The sequence below is a fragment of the Panthera onca genome, chromosome E2, assembly GCF_046562875.1.
Source record: "Panthera onca isolate mPanOnc1 chromosome E2, mPanOnc1 haplotype 2, whole genome shotgun sequence".
NCBI lineage: Eukaryota > Metazoa > Chordata > Mammalia > Carnivora > Felidae > Panthera > Panthera onca.
In genome coordinates, this window is record NC_138353.1 from 51,567,851 (window position 1) to 51,590,299 (window position 22,449).

The following is a 22,449-nucleotide window of genomic DNA, read 5'->3' on the forward strand; positions in this document are numbered from 1 at the left end:
GACTTCAGCCAGGTCACGATCTCGCGGTCCGTGAGTTCGAGCCCCGCGTCAGGCTCTGGGCTGATGGTTTGGAGCCTAGAGCCTGTTTCCGATTCTGTGTCTCCCTCTCTCTCTGCCCCTCCCCCGTTCATGCTCTGTCTCTCTCTGTCCCAAAAATAAATAAAAAACGTTGAAAAAAAAAATTAAAAAAAAAAATGCTTCGTCTGCTTAATAGAATACAAATGTGGATCCTCTCTGTTGTGGAACCTTCTACTGCAGAGAGGAAAGGAAGATCCTCTGTATTTAGCCCTCTTCCTCAAAGATTCCATTTTTGATTGAGCCTAGAGATGGAACGAATAGAAGTTTGTGAGTTAACTAACGGGTCTTTAGAGCTCCACTGAGGAGGCAGGGAGAAGGGAAGAAAAGCTAATCCCTGCTAGACTGGAAACCTCATGACGACAGGAACATGTTGCTTTTGCTCCCCACTCCGTCTCCAGAATCTCAGAAAGAGCCTGGCCCATCACCCAAGCTCCACAAACATCAATTGTTGAGCGACCGACTTACGGAGCGACCGTTACGTGACTGACGATCGGCCAGGCATTTCATGGGTCGCCACAAAGAAACAGCTCGCTGCCCCTAACAAAGGAGAAGGCCGCATGGCATGGCTGGATGCAAATCCGGGTATCTGGCTGTGATGTCCATGCTTTCCCGCCTAACCCGGGCTGGCCCCTGGTAGCAGCCACCGGCCAGACTCTTAGCGGCCTCCAGGTTGTGAAATTCTTGTAGTTGCACCCGGGAAGGTAAACCCACCTCCCGGCCTTCTGTCCTATTTATGGCCGCTCCCAGAGCCCTTGCTGTTCCTGGTTTGGTCCCTAACATGAGCGTTACGGTATCTCTCTTACTTTGTCTTCACACCTTTTAGAATCTCTGCGGAAGGAGTGGACATTGTACTGGACTGCCTCTGCGGGGACAACACTGGAAAAGGTCTCAGCCTTCTCAAACCACTGGGAACCTATATTTTATATGGTAAGTGCCGAAGAGAAGCAGAGATACGGTCTGCAACAGGGGGCACTGCACCTGTGCTTACAAAGGCACTGACAAATGCCTTATGTTGATATGTTGGGGTAGCGAGACAGGGGGCTTAATTTTTAAATGTTTTCCATAGTCTCGCTATTGCCAGTCGTTATTTTCAATTATAAAAGCAAGCGTATATGCCTATTGGCCTGTTAACCCCATGAATACTTCTCATTCCGAAAGGGGTAAAGCAAGGCCAAGCTGGTGTAGCCATTGAGATGGGACTTGACCCACAGAAGGTGGCCCAGATGGGAAATAGTACTGGCTTCAGAGGAAGTCCAAAAAAAATGAAGGAATCAAGGACCCACAGTAGGACGGGAGGGGGTGGCGAGGATATGGGGGTTTTAAGGGAGATTCTCCACCATCGGAGATGAATTTGCAAAGCACAGCTTCTTCCTCTTCTCAACTCCTCCTGTGTGTCCTAATTCCAAAGAAGCCCTGGATGGCTGGAGCACATTCCCTGATAACACTCTTGAGTTTGAGCGGGAATTTATGAAAGTTCTCTGGGAGATTTTCTCCAGCAAAATGAGACCCCAGACCTTCTTCCTCTCTTCTTTCTCTCTTCTGTCACACGATTGTAAACTAATGTCAACATGAGTCTCTACAAAGTCAAAAAACCATCTCTGAAGCCAGATATCACATTCTAACGCCCAGTGATCCTGGGGCTACCCAACGTTTGAGAGTTTTAGCACTTCTGTCCCCTGTCGGTCTGATAGCAAGTTGAGCCTTCGCTCTGTGGAACTCAGAAAAAGATGCTCATTTCCCTGCCAGTCGCTGAGAAGCTTCTTAAAGAGTTATTTGAGAGGTAGAAATATTCGAGCATCTTTTTATCATCATCATTATGACGGAAAGAGAGGAGATAAGCTTCCCACTGCTGGAGCGTTGCAGTATTTTCAATAGCGGTCACACATCTGAAAGTCTTTGGAGGTGGATGCGTAATTCTTTACCCGTTCCCACTATTGATAAAAGGAGTTGTGAGCGTCAGTGCACGATGCGGGGATACCAGATATGATGAACATGTGAGCTGTACTCGCTTCGGGAGCACATATACTAACGCTGACTAACATGTGAGTCAAATGTTAGACGGACAGTTTATTCATTCTTATTTATTTGCCCGTTCTGTTTTTGCCCCAGTTCCATGATGCCATTTGGAAGAACATAATTTGACCATCTCACATAGCATCTAGTTGATCGCATCAGTTACTAGGCAACGAGAGCCGAGTACCGTCCTGCTTGGTGATAAAAACAGAAGCAGTGATTGAATAACTGGCCACTAGACTACACAGGCCAAATAATGAGGTTCAGAATATACACTGTTTTTTCATTCACTAGTGGAAAAGGACTAAGAAGGACTTATTCCCAATCTTTGGGGACAAGGCAACAGAGTTGTTGAAAAGACACCAATGTGGCATCTGATCTGTTAAGAGCTCTCTCATCCACTCCCCACCCCCAGGAACCACACAAAGGGAGCTTTTCTCTCTGTAAGAACATCGTAGGAAATCCTCCTAATTCCCTCCCTCATCCTCCCGTCCAATACTGCGTGTTCCCATTAGCAAATCTCCCATTTCTCGCACCATTTGTCTCAAGCGGTTTTGACCTTCCTGCTCAGATTTCTTGGGAGCTGGTATGTCGGTCACATCATTTCCTTGGCTCGTGAATCTATTTCACCCTCATTAGCTCTTCTGTACCCCATTTTTTCCATCCATCTAACTTCTAACTCAGCCCCACCTCTCCCTGCCACTTAAGTGCCCAGCCCAGATCAGAGCCCCTTAACTGGTGAAGGAATCGAATTCGGACCATGAATTAGGCTCACCTAAGACTTCATCTCCAGTCTTGAAGAATGGAACCAATAAGACATTTCAGGAACTCATCATTTCATTAGAGTGTGGGCCTAAGTCACATTTTTGCTACGTGCCCAATTTTCCAAAGTAACGACAGGGTCACCTTGAGAAATAGTACTTTCTCTTTGATCCCATGACGCTTGGCTCAAATTAAGTCAACCTGACGCCACCCATCCTCTCCATTTCCCCCCTTGTTCCGAGGCCGAATTGAAGTTATTTTCAAGCTCTTGGCACTTCTGGACCAGACAGTTGCCATTCTTCCATGTGTGGCAAGAGATGCTGATTTTCATTAGCAATAGCTTGACTTGGGAATCCTTCATTTGCAGGTTCATCCAACATGGTGACTGGAGAGACCAAGAGCTTCTTTAGCTTTGCCAAATCGGTAAGTATCCACACACGTCAAATGTACTGTGGTAGGTAGTGTGGTGATTTGCGTGTTGTGAGCTCCTCCATGTAAAGACATTGACCTAATAACCTAAATCTGGTGTGTCCGTCCTCCGTGTCATTCTTTTTCAATAGAGACTGCATTCCCATCGTGCTCGTTACACATGGGCAAGACCGTGTGCATAGTCTGGCTGCTTTGTCTAAACGAAGCAGAGAGGTGCGAGCCTCAGAGAAACTCAAAAAAGCTTTATTTTGATTTCAACAGAGATTGCGTGAGTTTTTGTGTTTCTTACCCCTGGTCAAAAATAAACTTGGCATTTCATGCATTTTCTTTGCTCCGTGGAGAAACCAACCTTGAGTGTGGCCACTTTCTGACCGGGTCTCTGGGGGGGGGGTGGTTCTTAAGATTTTCTCTGTATCTCCGTTCTACTGAGCTGGAGATACAAATGGGATCCCACAATTTTAGCAAGTCCCCGGGGTGATTTAGGACACAGGCAGATTTTTGTGTTCAGTAGCTTCAATAGCTTCAATAATCATGCTCTGCATGTAACGGTTACTTTGCAATTGAGAAGCCACATCCCCGGGCATTCCAAACTATCCAGATCTATATTCTCACCTAGAGCAAACACTTGCTAGAATCAACTTATTTGGGCTTGAACTTCAATTTTTACCGCTGCCCCCTCAACAGGGAATTCTGCTTCCTGTGAGAGCTTGCTTTTGTCTCCTCTCCTCTCCTCTCCTCCCCTCCCTGCTCCCCTCCCCTCTCCCCTCCTCTCCTCCTCCTTCCCTGTCCTCCTCCTCCTCCTCCTCCTCCTCCTCCTCCTCCTCCTCCACAGCAGCCAGGGTAGCACTGATGGACTCACTCACTTTGCAAGCATCTTCTAAGCACCTACCCTGTGTGCAAGATACCAGGGTATTGCAGTGAATGAGAAGGGTTCGTTGCAGCCCCTTGGGCCTCCTACCTTCTAATGAGGGAGACAGACTGAAACAAGTAAAACAGAATTAAGAAGAGGATTATCATTATGGTCATAAGAACTCTGAAAGGGATTGAAAACAGGGTGCAGGATGGAGTGGAGGCATTTTGAATAGGGTGGCCAGGGAAAGCCGTAGAGAGGGGTTTAGAAATGATTCTAAGTGTGGCACCCTGGGGTATTCATGTGTCCCTTAAGTGGCCAACACTGGCTGCAAAAGGCTTCACCCCTGAACATTCCCTGGTTCTGGAATGATCAGTACTCCCTGTCCTGTGCGAGTAGAAGTAAAGAGGCTGTCTTTGCGTTTGAACTTCAGCATTCAGGTCAAGGAGCGTGGCAACTACAGAATCTGCAAGGGAGCAAGCACGGGGTGTGATGAGGGGTGCTGTCTGAGCAGCAAGTCCTCTGAAGACAGGCTTCATGCCGCTCAGAGCTGTTTCGTGGCTGTAATTAACGTGATGCTGACAGCCTGCTGTGGGTAACCACGTTGACCCAAATTGCAAGCAACTGGAAGAATGTTTTCCCTGTCTCCCCCAAACGCACAGTCACAGCACACGGTGTTAATGCAATGACTGCCGTGGGCCCAGGTTCAGTGAAAGCTCTCGTAAAAACACCGCCAGGAGGGAGGTTGAGACTCTCCTGCCTGAAACGGGGGTGCCGATCACAAGAAAGCTAAATATGGGGGGTGCAGAACTACCTTTCAGGGGCCTGGCCCAGTATTGGTTGGTCAGTTGGAAGCAACATGAAGATAGGGCATGCCAAGGAGGGGAACGATGACTTTGTTCTAGAAGGTTCTAGAAAGGAATTTTCTTCTTTACATTGGAGAAAGGCTTAGAAATTAAAGGCATACTTGGAACCATACAAGAATTTCTCACTCAGATATCCTAAGTATGTTCTACCTTAAAACCCTTGCAGAACTCAAACTCGCTCTTGGACAAACATGCCGTTTGCTTTTAGACCATAAAGATGGTTCACGACGGTTAACACCTAGAAAGCAACCTGACTCCAAATCCAGAACTCTCCGCTAAATCAAAAAGATCCCTTCCAACTTAAGATAACAGAAATATTTTATATTTATATTTATAGGTCTATATACAGACCTACTCCAGGTCAGACACTGTTGTAAGGACTTTGTATATGTTGACACGTTTACTCCTCACCATGACGCCATGAGGCGCAGTAGGGACACTTAGCATAGAGAGGTTAAGTGGCTGGCCTCAAGTCGCACAGCTATTAAGTGGCAGAACTGGGATTCAAAGCCAGGCTCTAGAGCCCACTGAACTACAACTGTGCAGAAATTGCACAGTTAGCAGGCACTCGTTTCGCAAACATTTACCGAGACGTTGCAGATGCACCGTGAAACAAGTCATTAATCATTTCTCTGTTTTTGCCGCAAGCAGCCCATGGCCAAATGAAGGTCTCTCCTAGAGCTGGCCTCTGGGCCCTCAGGGAGTGTACCTCAGTAAAGAATTTTGTGTGTGCATCTTATCCCTGTTTCCAACTTGTCTTTCTCACACGTATGTTCCTAACAATATGATTTTCCTGCTTAAAAAAACATACCAAAATTTTTTGTGAGCTTTTGGGAGCTTTTGGGATCCAGGAAAGGCAGGATGTAAATAAACACACCAGTAATGTAAACATTAGGAATGTTCCTAAGGACCCATCACATGCCTCTTGGCCTGTGCATTAAACCATTAACCAGTTTGCCTTACAGCCTTCTAGAAACTAGAACTTGGAATTTCTAAATTCTAACCAGCACCAAAGAAGATGCAGTTAAACCAGAACAAAACCGTTGGATAATCATTTCTGCCGTCTGTTCCTGGGTTTTTTTTTGCTTATTTTCATGTCTGGCCTGGGGGACGAGAGGCTGGAAAAGAGAGAGTCACACTTGTCACTTGGGTGTCCCCCACCTAGGACCTTAGCGGTACTGGCATCTTGGGCTGGACTCCTCTTTATCATGAGGGGCTGTCTTGCTCACTGTAGGATGTTCAGCACCATCCCTGACTTCCACCAACTAGATGCCAGTAGATGCCTCTCCCTTCCAGTCACCACGACAAAAACATCCCCAGACATGACCAGATTGTCCCGTGGGGAGTAACACTTCCCTCAGATGAGAACCACTGGCTTAATCCCATCCCAGTGGCTTCACGGTTCCGTCACACTATTTCTTCTGCCTGGATTATGCTCCCTTACTGTCTCTCTGCTGGATTCCTACCCAGCTCTTCAGGCGTGCCCTTATTGCCCCTAGAACGCCACTCCTGTGGCTGGATCATCATCCCACCAAGTCCCCACCACACTCGGCGGCCTTCGCTGCCACCCTGCCCCTTCCCCAACTCCGTCACTGCCACCACCGTTCATACACCAGACTCTCCCAGAAAGCTAAGAGGCAGTACCTGGCCCCTGTCTGTGGCTGAGGGAAACGAAGCACACAGAAGAACGGGGGTTCGAGTGGTGCAGCCAGGACCCAACTCCAGCGCGGACCGTCCTAACCCAGGGCCTTCACGTTCCAACGACACGAGGCCTGGTGGTGGTTTTCAGAAAGTTGGCTTCTCGCCCCTGCCTAGACCCCCGTGCTCTGCTCCTAAGCATGACCGTGCACTCCCAACATTGGCTGGAGAGCTGCTTTAAAAATGACCCCAACAAGGGCCACCATTTGGCCGCCTGGAACCCGCCACACTGGGGCCCCGTCCTCCGCCCACAAGGCTGTGACCACGACCGGCTCCGGTTCCCTGTAACCGACACCTTCTCTCCTTCCAGTGGTGGCAGGTCGAGAAGGTGAACCCCATCAAGCTCTATGAAGAGAACAAAGTCATCGCGGGATTTTCCCTTTTAAACCTGCTCTTCAAACAGGGCCGTGCGGGCCTCATTCGAGGAGTAGTGGACAAACTCACTGAGCTCTACAACCAGAAGAAGATCAAGCCCGTGGTCGACTCCCTTTGGGCCCTGGAGGAGGTAAGAGTGGTGGTTTTTGTCCCCCCTCCCCCCCCCCCCCCCCGGCAATTAATCTGTTTTTAGTCCAGGGAGATTTGGGCGGCCGGGATAAAAATAATCTTTCATGCAAAGGTTATTCTCCAGGTTTGTTCGTTTCAAATGACGGTCCTAAAAGTCATTGTCCTACCGTATCACGCTTTAGATGTAAGAAACGCTTTGAATTCCATAGTGGTTCTCAACCCATGTGCCTCAGCCTACTATTTGTACCATGAATCCCTCTCAGGCCATCAAGTTTTAATGGGTGTGGACGATCCACCTGGGTTCTAAGAAGGTACGGATATGGCTGCAGCATCATTTACATTATCACCTTGTGGGCATAGGACATCCAGGTTGGGGCAGACCATGGCTCAGAGCTGAAATGCTTTGTGTGCTAAACCCCGATGCTTGGAGACCCTGGGGGACGAGATGCTGTTGGCTATCACACTGGGCATTGTAATTATTCATGAATCGTCAGATCTGGCATTGGACTGTTTTCGTTAACCGATCTGCCAAAAGTTCTAGTGTGTGAAAGCGTTCCTTAATCATGAAAAAAAAAAAAAAACAACAACCAAGAATCCCTAATGTAACCTTCACTGCAGCACGTAGAATGTGCTAGGTGGAGGACGGGTCTAGGAAATTCTCCAGGATCGGGGAAGTTTTGGACATTTGGGAAGCCAGGTGTGGTAGCTATCTGTGGGGAGAAAATAAAGAAGTAAAGCCTAGATTTCAAGGGGCATTTTACTGAGAAATCTTCCTAGGTCAGGCTGTTGGCTGTGGGAAGCCGTGGAGCCCCTGAGAAAGATCTTAAAATATGTGGGAATGTGTTTTGTGTTTGTGTGGCTTTTGCATTTTGCATGGGTGAGTGCCTTACAGTACAAGAACTTTTTTGTACTTTTGGGAATCACAGACATCCTTGAAAAAAGCTAACCAACATAATGGTCTGTGGAACAGAGAGTAGGTATTGTCCCGGAAATAAAGCTGGTGCTATTTGCCTAATGAACTAGGTTGGCCAAAATCCAATGGCTTCCCTGAGCACAGAAAGTGCCTCCCAAAAAACTTTGTGAGGCTCCATGTGTAATCAAATAGGACTGGTTCTGGATGCTGTATATGCTTCTCTGATCTTGCAGAATCATGAATGATCTTTAAAAAAACCCAACAACCGGGGCCCTTGGGTGGCTCAGTCAGTTAAGCGTCCGACTTCAGCTCAGGTCATGATCTCGCGGTCTGTGGGTTTGAGCCCCGCGTCAGGCTCTGTGCTGACAGCTCAGGGCCTAGACCCTGGTTTGGATTCTGTGTCTCCCTCTCTCTCTGCTCCTCCCCCACTCATGCTCTGTCTCTCTCTCTCTCAAAAGTAAATGAACATTAAAAAAAATTAAAAAAAAAAACACCAATCACCAAAAGACACCAAAAGACCTTGTGTCTTATGGTGAAAGAAATATATGCTTATTGTAGGAAACTCCTAAATTAAGAACAAAAGTGTAAGGAGAAAATGAACGCCAAGTCCGCACTCCAGAGACTGGCTATCACTATCACATTTGGGTTTGCTTCCTTCCAGTCTTTTTTCTTTTGCAGATGGTCACTGTGATTCAGCTGCTTCTTAAATCAGATAATCAGGCATTCCTTCTGCTGTGTCATTTCCAAGATGGTTAGCTTACTGTTATACTCTTCTTGAAAACTTTTTAATTTACCGAGTCAGACATCCATATGGTATTGGCTGTGGTATCTCAGTGGTGTAGACGGGCTGGACTACACGGGTACCGGTTCTCAGTGGTCAGGGACAGAGAGAAAACTGGAGGTAGTCAAGGTCAGGGCTAAGAGATGATTCGTGAGACCGAGCCCCACATCGGGCTCCACGCTTACAGCACAGAGCCTGCTTGGGATTCTCTCTCTCTCTCTCTCTCTCTCTCTCTGCCCTCCTCCCATTCACCCTCTCTCCCACACTCTCTTTCTCTCAAAATAAAAAAATAAACAACAACAAAAAAGAAACTATCTTGTTCATCTGTTGACTTGTTGAGGCTCTGCCTCCCTTCCACAAGGAAGTAAACCCCAGATGAGGAAGGACCCCAACTGTGCCATTCAGGACCCCAGTGCCTGGCCTGGAGCCAATACTCAATAAACACACATTACCTGAGTGGAATGATGAGTCTGGCAATATACAGAAATATGACTCACTGGGTATTTTCTATGTTCAACAGTAAATATCTGTGGAATGAATAAATGAATGAGTGAACAAGACGTAACTAAAACAAGGTATTATTACTTTAAGACAACTTGGGCTCAATTGACATTTTGGCTGAATTATCCTTTGCTGGGGGTGGGGTTGTCCTGGGCATTGCAGGAAGTTTAGCAGCATCTCTGGTCAGACACCAGCTGTGGCAATAAAAAATACCTCTAGACACCATCAAATGTCCCCTGAATGGGATAGGGAACAGGGGCGAAACTGGAACTAGGTGAGAAACACTGCTTTAAAAGAAGTCATATTGGTTGAGATAGTTACGAGGAAAACAAAGGAATTATAGGTTCCTCTCGAAAGCTAGTCACCCACAAAGGGGAGACAGACAGCTGCTGCCTGTTTGCCAACAAAAACGTCCACAGCCACTCATCAGTCACACCCACCAACTTTCCGAGGGTTCTTTTTCGACGATATTTGCAGACATCTGTTTAGAGCTGCATTTGGGCAAAACCCAGCTATTTCTCAAGCCCATGCAGCTGTCCTGGGCCAGAGGAGAATAGAGCATGCTTATTACTTGCCAACCGCAGAAGGATGACCATAACGATGTTCCCCCTCCCCTTCGGTAAATGATTTCACAAAATTGCTTTTCAGGCTAGCTGTGTAACTTCATCGATGGAATGGAAAGCCCATAGGGATTAAAAGAAAATTTTCTTGGGCTCTCCGAGCGCTCAGACTAGAAGATTTAATAATTTCAGAAACGATTTAGGGTTTCTTTCTAGCCATCTATCTTTGACTTTATTATAGATTTAATACACGGAGCAGAGAGAGATGTTCCGGCATCAGATTTGCCTCCAGATCTTAAACGTGCAGCGGGACATTAAGTTGGAAAAAAAGCTCCTCTTTCCAAACGGTTCAGAGGTGGGAAAAGGATGAAAGATATATATATGTATCTGTTAACCAAGAGTAGTGACATTATTGAGACCTACTGTGTGCTAGTACTCTTTCATGATGTCGAGTCTACAAAAGAGACAGACGTCTCGTTCCGCGACCCTTAAGTTCATGATTTAGTTTCTGAGACAACACTGAGGTGTTTAGTCGTGGGGTCCTGCTTTCAAGTGCAACCTGGATTCAAGAGCTAGAGAGAATAATGTTGTTAAGTGAGAATGAATGCTCAGAGGTGGTTCCGAGAATGAGGTGGGGCTTGGTTGAGGCTGGAGGGATGCGAATTCTTTCCCTGATGTTGGGGTTAAAAAAAAAAAAACAAGGGATTACGAGCATGAGGGACAGTGACAAAATCTCAGAAGCAGGGGTGAGTATGGGGTCAGTGGGGTTGAGAGTCTGAGCTAAACACGGCCGAGGTGGCCGACTAAGGAGGGGAGGAGATAAGGCTGGTTTGGTCAATGCAATCAAATCCCTGAGGCGGTCACTGCCAAGCAGAGAGGAGCAGTTGACGTTCTCGGTGAGGCGATTCCTCTTAGAGAGCGTGGCCCAAGGAACATGGTACCATCTGACCCTTTCAATTCCCAGAAGCCCTTCCTGGTCCCAGTATGACACTAATAACATACACCTGGACTATGTCGCTGTCGCCTCTGGTTAAAAATGTCTTCTCCTGAGGAGCCTGGGCGGCTCAGTTGGTTGAGCATCCGACTCTCGATTTCAGCTCAGGGCGTGATCCCAGGGTTGCGGGTTTGAGCGCTGAGTGTGGAGCCTGCTTGGGATTCCCTCCCTCCCTTCCTCTCCCTCTCTCTCCCTCTCCCTCTCTCTCTGTCTCTCTCCCCTCTACTCTCCCCCTCCCCTGCTCATGGGCTTGCTCTTTCTCTCTCTAAAATAAAAAAAAAAGTAACCAAATAAAATGTCTTTTCCCACCTGCCATCTAATGGCACAGGGAGAACTGTTATGAGCTGAATTATGCATCCACTCAAATTCATGTGTGGAAGCCCTAATCCTCAGTGCTTCAGATGGGATTGTATTTAGAAGCAGGGCCTTTATTTATTTTTTATTTTTTTTTTAATGTCTATTTATTTTTGAGAGAGAGAGAGACAAAGGGAGAGAGAGACATGGTGTGAGTAGGGGAAGGGCGGAGAGACAGAGAGGGAGACACGGAATCTGAAGCGGGCCCCAGGCCCTGAGCTGTCGGCACAGAGCCCGACGCGGGGTTCAAACTCACGAAATGTGAGATCATGACCTAAGCCGAAGTTGGACGCTTAACCAACGGAGCCACCCAGGTGCCCCAGAAATAGGGCCTTTAAAGAATCAGGTTAAAATGGGGCCTTGGGGTGGGCCCTAATCCAGTCTGACTGGTGTCTTCTAAGAGGAGGAGATTAGGACATACAGAGAGACACCAGGGATGTGCACACAGAGAAAGCATGTGAGGACACGGTGAGAAGATGGCCGTCTGCAGGCACAGGAGAGGGGCTCCGGAAAACAACAAACCCTGCCGACACCCTCATCTGGGACCCCCAGTCTCCACAACTGTGAGAAGAGAAATTTCTCTTGTTTAAGCCACCCGGCGTATGATATTTTGTTATAGCCACCCTAGCAAATGGATAGAGAGTAGCCTGGAGATCTTGGCGGTCTTAAAATCCTTTATTGAAGACATTGTTTGTAGCATTTTACAACGTGATCTACATAAACCTCTATATGTGCACTCTCCAGTATGGTACCACTGGCCACATGTGGCTATTGGAGTGTAAATTAATTAAGTCAAATTAGAGATTCAGTTCCTTAGGGGTACAAGGCACGTTTCATGTGGTCAATAGCCACATGTGGCTCGTGGCTACCATATTAAAAGACCGTGCCTGTCATTGCAGAAATCCTGCTAGAGCTGATCTAGGAGATGATGTCATCCTTCTGTTTGAAAAGAGGAGAAAATTTGCCTCCCTAGCAATCTGGCATGATTACCTTTTAGTAAATTATGTTAATTATGCCCTTCCATGTAGATCTCTCTTTGCCTTGACTGTAGTAAAGCTCGCCAGCCAAACGCAGTCACTTATTTATGTGCCCCTTAGTCCTTGTCATATCTCCCCCCGCATTTTTCCCTTCACGTTAATAGTCGTGGTTTAATCATATGTGTGTTTTCCATCCTATGCCATCACAAAACCTATGCAGAGATAGGTCTGCCTACAAGAATCAATGGAAAAAATAATAATATGATGCTGAGCTTGTTGGGGACACTTATGTGCCCTGGAGCAAGAGACTGGCTTGATAAGAGACAGATCAATGTTGCACGCCAGCGACAGAGGATGGAATGACCCGGAGACAAGGCTGGGTGGGGAGTGTGACTGTCTGTGTAAAGAAACAGCAGGCTTCAAGTCCAACACCAGGCTGGTAAGTTAAGAGAAGACAAAGCCAGGTATCAGATACAGTTGTCCAAACCCAAGCTAAGGAGGCAGAGGTCCAAGGAGAAACTGTGGAAAGTCGTCCATGATCACGGCAGATGGCAGCTGGCTGGCAAGGAGCATCTTTAAAGATTTAGACGCTCCTTCTGAGGCACACGGTTGGGGGCAGGGAGGGTATTTTGCAGACATCACCCAAAAGCAGGCAACGTGTGGTGTTTCACGGGCATACTGGTTTGGAGAATGGACTGGGGGGCAGCTGGTCTGGCCAGGAGGTCACTGTGGATTTTTAGGCGTGGGTCGGTAAGCCCCAGACAAAACTGGGGGCCGCAGAACAGAGGAGAATAAGCAAGTCGGCGTCACCGGAAAGGACGATAATTGGAAATAAAAGATAAACCAGAAGCAGGAGTCAGAGGCGACCAGGGGTCTTGAAACCCCGGAGACCAAGAGTGGGGTGCTGGCAAATACCATTTTACTCAGCCGCGATAGGCGCTTCCATGAGGAAGTGGGATGAGCTGAGCTGTGAACTTGGCTTAAGGTGACGGCGGAACTTGGGGCTGGGGATGTCCCCGGGCAGTTCCGACCCACAATCGCACGTGGATGAGAGACGAGGTGAGCGTCTGTCCCTGTTACTGCTGCTGCTGTTGCTGCCATTTCTAGAGGACTCTGTGTCAGCCATTGTTCTAAATGCTTTGAACTGTGTGCCAGCCATTGTTCTAAATGCTTTGCGTGTATGAGATCATCTGAACTCCCCAACAACACTAAGGCCTGGCTATTATCGCTGCCCCCCTCCAGGTCACAAAAATGAGGCTTTCGGGAAGTCACGCCTGCCCAGTTCTCCCTCCCATACTGAATTTAACGAAAAGTTGAAGTCCAGGCAAGTCTGACGCTGAGAAGTTTTGGGGGGAAAAACAATGTCAACGAATAAACTCATTGCACAGAAGAATAAGCAAAATGATCATGTTAGCCAACACCCGGGCCAAGTAGTTTTCCAAGCGTTTTCCGTTCATTAACTAACTTAATCCCCACAATAACCTCGAGTGGTGGGTACTGTCCCTATCGCTGTGGCCCAAATAAGGAAGTGGACTTGGCGACGAAGGGAGGTGCCCCAGGCCACGTTGCTGGTGTGTGGCCACTTGGGTGTCGGGTCCGTGCCATGGATGTTAGCTTCTCTACTGCAGAGGGAAGAGGTCAAAGCCAGGGCCCTGGTGTGACCCAGCCTGCACAACAGCAGGGGAGAGACGAGGCGTCTGCAGACAGGACGCTGGTAAGGAGACCTCCACGGCCATCTGACAGGTCATTAGTATTGGCTGTGCCTCTGACTGACCAGGAAGCACGTAGAGGAAAAGCCTTTGGATTGGGCCCGGGGTCATGGTTGACCTTTCAGAAAGCCCTCTCGGTAGGACGATGAGGGCAGAAGTCTGAATGCAGAGGGTCAGGAAGGGAATGCGTGGGTAAGACAGGCTGACGACCAGCACATGCCTCCCCCTGGGCACTGAGCAGGACGCACCCCCCCCCCCCCCCCCCCCCCCCCCCCCCCCGGGCACAGGCAGGAGGAGCCGCTGCAGAGTAGACTCATGGTTGCCTGGGGCTGGGGGACTGAGTGGGGAAAGGGGAAAGGGACCACTAAAGGGTACGGTGCTTCTGTTTGGAGGGATGAAAATGTTCTAAAATTCCTGGTGGTGGTTGCACGACTCTGTGACTGTATGAAAGGCCATTGCGTTATATGCATCATAATGCACCATACGTGCAAATTGTGTCTCGATAAAGCTGTTACACTGGGGGGGGGTGGAGAGAAGTCCTGTGTATTTTATGTATTTGTTTGTCTATTTTAAAGACAGAGAGCACGAGCAGGGGAGGAGGTCAGAGGGATGGAGAGAGAGAATCCCAAGCAGGTTCCACACTCAGCACAGAGCCCAATGTGGGGCTCGATCCCACAACCCTGGGATCGTGACCTGAGCTGATATCAAGAGTCGGAGGCTCAACCGACGGAGCCACCCAGGCGTCCCAAGAAGGGCTGTGTAAAGTTGGGATCAGGGGACTTGGGAGATGGGAGGAGGGACAGCTTGGGGAGTCCAGATCCCCGGCCTCAGTCCTTAGTATGTCCTACCTGCATGGCCTTGCAAAACCATCCATTTAGCCTGGTCCCTTCCCCCAGTTTCCAGATGACGAAATGGAGGCCCCAGAAGCCTCTGCTACTGTTTGCTTTATGTCCCTTTCATTTTCCCTTTGCTGTGTGTCCCCCTTTCTCTCAAGCAGAATCCTAGATTTTTCAGTTCAACGCAATCACCACCAGCCCCCCTGCCCCACACGCGTGCGCACACACACATTCCCGATTTCCACGCCCATTCTCCCTCCCTCATCACGTGTGTTTTCTGAAGCTCCACATATCAGCACCATCATGCCCACAAGCCCTGCCGTGCACCTGCCCTCCACCCTGCTCTGAGCTTTCCAACAGATCAGGAAATCGAGACACAGCTCTGGCTAGCTTATCCATCTCTGGCGGGCTGAATAATAGCCCCTCAAGGTGTCCACATCCTAATCCCTGAAGTCCTCGAATGTGTTACCCTGTAGGGCCAAAGAGACCTTACAGATGTGATCAAGGAATTTGAGGGGAGGCGATTACCCTAGAGTATTTGGGTGGTGTTATAGTCACAAGAGTCCTTGTAAGAGGGAGCCAGGGGAGGCAGAGTCGGACGAGGTGATACGACAAAGGAAGGCGAGGGAAAGAGATGATGTGATATGGGGCCACAAGCCAAGGAAAGCAGGCGTCTGCAGAAGATAGACAGGGCAAGGAAGCAGATTCCCCTGTCCCTCCAAAGCCTCCAGAAGGAACCAGTCCTGCAGACCTTGATTTTCACACAGGGACCCATCTCAGGCTTCAGACCTATAGCACTGTAAGAGAATAAATTTGTGTTTCGTGTTAGGCTACTAAGTTTGGGGTGGTTTGCTACAGCAGTGATCGGGAATGAAGACACCATCTATTCCGCTGAAATACGGAGGCTGGGCTTCGAAAAGGCACCTGCAAATGGGAAGACATGGGTCTACCTCAAGGAGCAGCCAGGGCGGCAGGAGTGAACGGCCCGACAGTTACATAAGCAGGATGTAAAACCCAAAGGAGGGAGCTGGAGGGGTGACCTAGGCACGTGATCCCGCCTGGGCACAGGCCCAGAAACTGGACAGAGAGGAGCTTGGCACATCAAAGCACAGGAAGAAGGTGCTTCTGGTGGAGCATGAGGGGATGGGGAGGCCAGGAGGCTGACCTTGCGGGGGCGGAGGAAATGGAGTAGGTAGAAATTCCCCCCACCACCCACCTGTGCCGTCCTGACTCTGGCCAACTGGACCATTGCGACTCTTCAAAAACCTGGGTCTCTTGCCCCCTTGCCTGTATTCGTGCTGTTCTCTGGTTTTTCCACCTGTCGTGCCCTCCCCTCATCCTTGTCCTGTGAAATTCCTGCTCCCCTTTCAAGATTCGGGGATGTCGTTGACTCTTCTGGGAAAGGATCCCCAACATCCCCCAGTCTTGCCATGACCCCCAGCCCTGAGTTAGGAACGCCTCCTTTGGGGTCCCCTGGGCTTGCCTACTTCATCTACGTGTTCGTGGACAGTTGCATACAAAAAATGGAGAAAATAATGGTACCTTCCATCAGTTTCCAGTTGCAGGAATCAAATGACCTGATGCCTGACAGGTAGTAAGTGCTCGCTGGCTATTACTCTTGTGATGCAATGCAAATGTATCCCCCACAGAGCTGAGATCTTTGGGGCCAGGGGCTCTCACGCAAGATACCGAGCAAGGAGAACACAGGATGTGCGGTGCAAAAGATTTCCGGGGCCTCGGGGCATGTGTTTCCATCAGCCTGGTGCAGCATCTACCATCCAGGTTCTAAGCAGACGATTTGGCCTCCACCAGAGACCACGACATGTTGCAGGATTAGGTTTATTCACAGCTCAGCGCCCCTTCTTAGAAGTCTGGGAGCTCGGCTCCAAATTCATTTCTGTTACGTAGAAAATGATCGCTTTTGCCTTCACGCCTATCGTTTGGCTGAAAACACATCGCAAGACTGGATTTTCTCGTGAGCCAGGGACACAGTCAATGCAGGCTGCTCTTGGCCGTGGTTTTAAAAGGCCCAGACAAAATTCTGCTGCTTCCAAGGCTAGAAATGTCTGCTTGCTTCTGTTTGCTTTCCAAGTCGATGAAGCAGTCACTTTGTAGGTCTCATTTGCAAGGTGACACCAGAAGACCCGTTTTCAAATGTTTTCCGAGGTATCTGTACCGATGTGTTCATTGCGGATTCTGATCTACTCCCTAGAAGCAGATGAGGGAGCTAACTGTGCCACAGACCAAGATTGTTTGAGCACTAGAACATACACTTAAGCATTCACCGGACAATGCATGAAGAAAGGATGTACTGGCAGACAGGCATGCTGTGGAGGTTGCCTCCAATTCCACCTGCTGGATGCATTCTCCTCCCTGGGCAGCCCTTAAAATGGGCCGCCATAACCGAGAACCACAACCTGAATGGCTTCAGAGATAGAAATGTATTGTCTCACGGTTCTGGAGGCCAGACGTCCCAGATCCAGGTAGCAGCGGGTTAGTTCCTTCCGAGGGCTGTGAGGAAGAATCTGTTCCAGCCCCTCCCTCAGTTTCTGGGGGTTCACTGCCATCTTTGGGGTCCCTTGGCTTATAGACACATCCCCCCCACACCGTGTCTGCCTTCGTGTTCACCTGGGGTTCTCTCTGTGTGTCTGGCCCCAAATCTCCCCTTCTTATGAAGACAGCAGTCATTGGAATAAGGCTCACCCCACTCCAGTGCGACCATATCTTAACTGATTTTATCTGCAAAGACCCTATTTCCAAATACGGTCGCATTCTGAGGTCCTGGAGGTTAGAATTCAGCATATGAATTTTCTGGGGGAGGATCTGGGGACACAGCTCAATACACAACAAATGGTGAGTCACAGGCACTCAAAATGGGAAAATGTTTTGTGAACTGGAAAGGGCTGATGAGACAAATTTTTGCTTAAGGGTTAAAAGAACAGGCTCTGGAATCGGGCCAAAGCCTCTTTCCAACTGGTTACAGCTGTGAGTCCTTGGGAGAGGCATTTCTAGACTCTGCTTCTTCATCCGTGAAATGGGGATGATGGCAGTGTCTACTCTATAGGGTTGTGAAAATGTCCCAGACAGTGCAGGGCAAGGTTGTGGGGCACGTCCTGGTGCCCCCATAAAAGTCAGTTGTTACTATCTGGGGACGGATGGGGAGGGTGGGGCCCTGTCTTTCTGACTCTTGTCATTAATCCTCCCAGGGCTGGTTCCCTACCACCCCCCACCCCCACCCTGCCACTGATTTGCCACCATTCTGACGTAAACAGTCTTTACTAGTGCCCTTGCCTTTTGCTTTTTTTTTTTTTTTAATTTTTTTAAAAAGTTTATTTATTTTGAAAGAGAAAGAGCGAGCGTGGCTGGTGGGGGGTGGGTGGGTCAGAGAGAAAGGATCCCAAGCAGGCTCTGCACTGTCAGCACAGAGCCCCAGATGGGGCTCGAGCTCACGAACCGTGAGATCATGACCTGAGCCCAGGTCGGACGCTTAACCGACTGAGCCACCCAGGCGCCCCTTGCCTTTCGCTTTTACTCGCTTCCAGAGGCATCTGTGGGAGCTGCTTTATGCAACAGAAGCTCCGAGTGGCACAAATGATAAACACATGCTGGTGTTTGGACCCACAGATCCGCTGACCATCTAGACTCTGATTACTAAACTGTCGGCTTGTTTTGGTAGGTGCTGCCCAGGAAAGTACTGCGCTCTGGTTAGTCATTTAATCATCTGCGAGTGAGCAGCTGCCTGTGAGCCCTGGCCAAGGGACAGAGTAACGACGGCGGCTCGAGTCTGACGTTTACGCTGAGCCAGACGCTGTCCCGGGCGTATTCTGCGCGCACAGGCTCATTTGGACGCACAGCAATGCTGAGTGCTGTCAGGAACTCTTACTTCCTCACCGCACGGATGACACTGAGTGGGGTTAGTGGCTTGGATGAGGTCGCACCAACACAAGGGGTGAAGCCAAAACTCAGCTCTCAGGCTGACTCTCTCCTGCAGCCGGGCTCATGGCCATAGCCGTGGCCCCTTCAGGAGAGGGTGGTGGTGACTGTGCCCCGGACCCTTCACCCTGCTTGCCCCGTCTGATTGGAGGCCTCTTGGTTTGGGCGGAGATGACTGGTTTTCAAACCTTGGTTCTTCCGCCCCTACCTTCTCTGACTGCAGACGGGTGACTCTGAATTGCAAGCCTCAGTTTTCTCAATCTGTAAAATGGGGCTGATAACCCTGGCTCTTCCTGCCCATTTTAGTCTGGTGCGAGGCATGCATAAGCTGTGAACGGCATGCTGTCTAGAAATGCCTCAGGGTTGTACTCAATACCACTTTGGTTTCTTCCTTTCCACCTCTCTCCCTAAATGTGTGTCATTTTCGTGGCTTCCCTGACACATATATGTGCGTTATTCTTCAGCAAATTTGCTCAACAAACCCCCAGTGGGTGAGGATGGGGTGATGACGCCGACAGCCACACGATGGTCACCTCAGCCCTCTCTAGGTGGCAGTAGTTATGTCCGAGGTTCAGATAAGAAGGACTGAGGCCGGGAGAGTGGACGCCTCCTGCAAGGCACAGGACTCTAAGGGCAACACAGATTCCCTGGACTCTAGGGCTGGTCATTGAACTTGCTACTTGCCTTTCCTGCCTCGCCCCCGTGGCCTCAAATTATGAACGAGTTGGGCTAATTTCCCTGCATTCCTATTGCTTGGCACTTGGACGTACCCCAAACGATCACTTTTACCATCCAAACCGCTGAATGAAAGGCTGTGCGGGGAAGCATAGACGGGACAGTTCAGGAGGTTGCTGTTTGCACAGCATTTTACTGGCCTTTTTGGCATCAAGCCCCGCAGTAAACCCACAGTGATAGGCGGGACAGGTGACATCACGCCCATCATATAGAATTTTAAAAGGGGGCGCCGGGTGCCTCAGTCGGTTCCGTGTCTGACTTCAGCTAAGGTCATGATCTCACGGTTTGTGAGTTCGAGCCCCATGTCCGGCTCTTTGCTGACAGCTCAGAGCCTGGAACCTGCTTCAGATTCAGTGTCTCCCTCTCTCTGCCCCTCCCCTTCTCGCACTCTGTCTCTCACACAAAAAAATAAACAGTAAAAATTTTTTTAAAAAAGAGAGGGACTGGGCAATGTAATTTGTACAAGGTAGCAGAGGCAGGAATCCAAGCTAGATTTCTTATCCTGGAGCTCATGCGTGTTTGTGAGTATGTGTGTGTTCATGTGCATATGTGTGTTTGTGTGTGTGCTTTGAGTATTGTATTGCCTTTTACCCCAGAATAATTTTTTCTTGCAATGAAAAGAATTATGTAAATCCCGTATAATTACAATGTACACTATTTAGAAAAGAGAAGAAGAGAGACCACCCACATTTGTACCACCCTCCACAGAACTACTGTTACTGCTTTAAGGTAGCCTATTCCTGGCTTTGTTCCTGCATATCTGCTGCCCATCCCCCACACAACTGTAGTTGTAAGTGCCCCAGGTGTGCTCACCAGCCTGTGTGAGCAAAGTAGGAGTGTGTTATGATCCTTAAGTAGGAAGGTAGGGTTACAACAAAATGGCGGCAGCGTTTGCCTTGGCCCATTGGGGGCTGGGCCTTCCACATACGACTTTCAGGGGCCGCACAAACATTCAGTCCGTAACACTTTCTAAGTTCCCCAGAGACACTTAAAGCGATCCTTATCTTCCTAACTAACACAAGAATTTCAGGCGAAGACGTGTGCCTTCAGGCTACGTAGGGATTCCTTCCTTGACCCACTTTTTTACTTAAGAAAATGCTTTTTTCAGGTTCCATGTGGTTTCGTCATCATTTTCTCATTCATTTGTGAGCCATTGGTTAGCCCCAAACTTGCGTTTACTGAGCACCTACTACGTGCCAAGCCCAGAGCTAGGCGCTGGAGAGGCAGGAAAGCAGACGTGTAAACCATTAAAACAATGTGTTGCTCACGCAAGCACGGGAGAGATCACAAGAAATACTGCTGGCAAATAGGAGGAATTCAACTCTACCTGAGTGCTCATGTGGTTACGAAAGGCTCGCCTGAGCCACCCCCTACCTGTCAGGGGACAGGGCTTTATTTGCCCGCCACTTCTGGGCACCTTGTGGAGACAATGGGCTGTTTCGGTGCTCCCAATCTTGAGATGATTTTCTTACAGCTAAAAGAGTTGTTGGCATGGCTTATCTTTAAGGGAGAAGAGAATTTGAGGCCACATCAAGAAAGAAAAAGCAACAGCTGAGAGAAGGAGACGCCTAACGTTTATTCTCACTGCCCTCTTTTTGCCAAGATTCCAGCTTTATTCTCTGTGTTTTAAAATGTGATGGGGGGCAGAGGGGAGGGGGAGGGGCCATGGTGGCTCAGTCGGTTAAGCGTCTGACGCTTGATTTCGGCTCAGGTCATGATGTCACAGTTTGTGGGTTCAAGCCCCGCGTTGGGCTCTGTGCCGAGAATGGAGCCTGCTTGGGATTCTCTCTCTCTCTCTCTCTCTCTCTCTCTCTCTCTCTCTGTGCTCCTCCCCTACTCACACACTCTCTCTAAAATTAAATTAAATTTAAAAAATATTGACTGGGCGGTTTCTTCAGATCTTCCCCGGAAAGATACAAAATATGGCGTAGTCCCTGCTGCCCCACCCCCCGCCTCACCCCCGGGATCACTTTGCTGTTCAGGTCAAGTTTCACATTGTTTCCACTTGGCTACCAGCTTCCAGCACCCTCTGTCGCCCCATTATGCACAAGTTGACTTTCTTCGCTCAGTTTTGCTCAGTTCGCAGTCTTCCCCGCATCCTTATTCTCTGTTTGTGTCGTTAGACGCATTTAGGTTTCTTGTGTTATGGGGTCTTCCCTCTGTGCTTTGCAAATATGACTCACACCCTGTAGCTTTCATCGCCTGTGTCCGGCTTCCCCTCCGGTGTTAGTGAGCTTGTCCCAGACTTGCCGTGTTGAGAAGCGTGCCTTTTTGAAAACGGTCATTAAAAAGAGTCCAGAGCAGCGGCTGCCGCTTCTGTCACGGACATTCCAAGCATCTGTGTCGGATCTAGGAGGTTTGGGCTTCTATTCGCTGCCTGTTGTTGTTGGACTTTTCCCCTCACTATCCACCTCTGCGGTTTTCGGATGGCCTTGGCACACATCGGGAATTGCTGTCCCCTTCTTCCACCCGACAGGGAGTGTTGAATGAATAGTTCTTCCCAGATGTGCTAAACAGTAAACTTTTAAAAAGTGCTTTCTTGGGGCCCCTGGGTGGCTCAGTCGGTTAAGCATCCGACTTTGGCTCCGGTCATGATCTTGTGGTTCACGACTTCAAGCCCCACATCAGGCTCTGTGCTGACAGCTCAGAGCATGGAGCCTGCTTCAGATTCTGTCTCCCTCTGTCTCTGCCCCTCCCTCACTCGTGCTCTGTCTCTCTCTCTCTCTCTCAAAAGTAAACATTAAAAAAAAAAAAAAAACTTAAAGGTGCTTTATTTACTCTTCTAAAAGCTTATTGATATCTACCGTGTGCTAGGAAATGTTATGAGGAATACAACATCCTACTGTCTTAGTTGCTAGAGTCTGGAAGGAGAGAGGTCATCCCAGTACCATGTGGTTCTGTTGGGAGTATAGCATGACCAGGTCTGGGGAAACCAGGCAGGGCTTCAAAGAGGAGG

General features: G+C 49.0%; 1 protein-coding gene across 1 annotated transcript in view; it reads left to right on the forward strand.

The window, feature by feature from the left end:
• The window catches only part of VAT1L (vesicle amine transport 1 like), a 147,011-nt gene that overhangs the window by 68,783 nt on the left and 55,779 nt on the right, over positions 1–22,449 (forward strand). Inside the window, exons 5-7 of the mRNA XM_060650087.3 lie at positions 902–1,005; positions 3,221–3,276; positions 7,007–7,201. Coding sequence (XP_060506070.1) covers positions 902–1,005; positions 3,221–3,276; positions 7,007–7,201 — 355 coding nt within the window. The remainder of the gene's footprint in view (positions 1–901; positions 1,006–3,220; positions 3,277–7,006; positions 7,202–22,449) is intronic.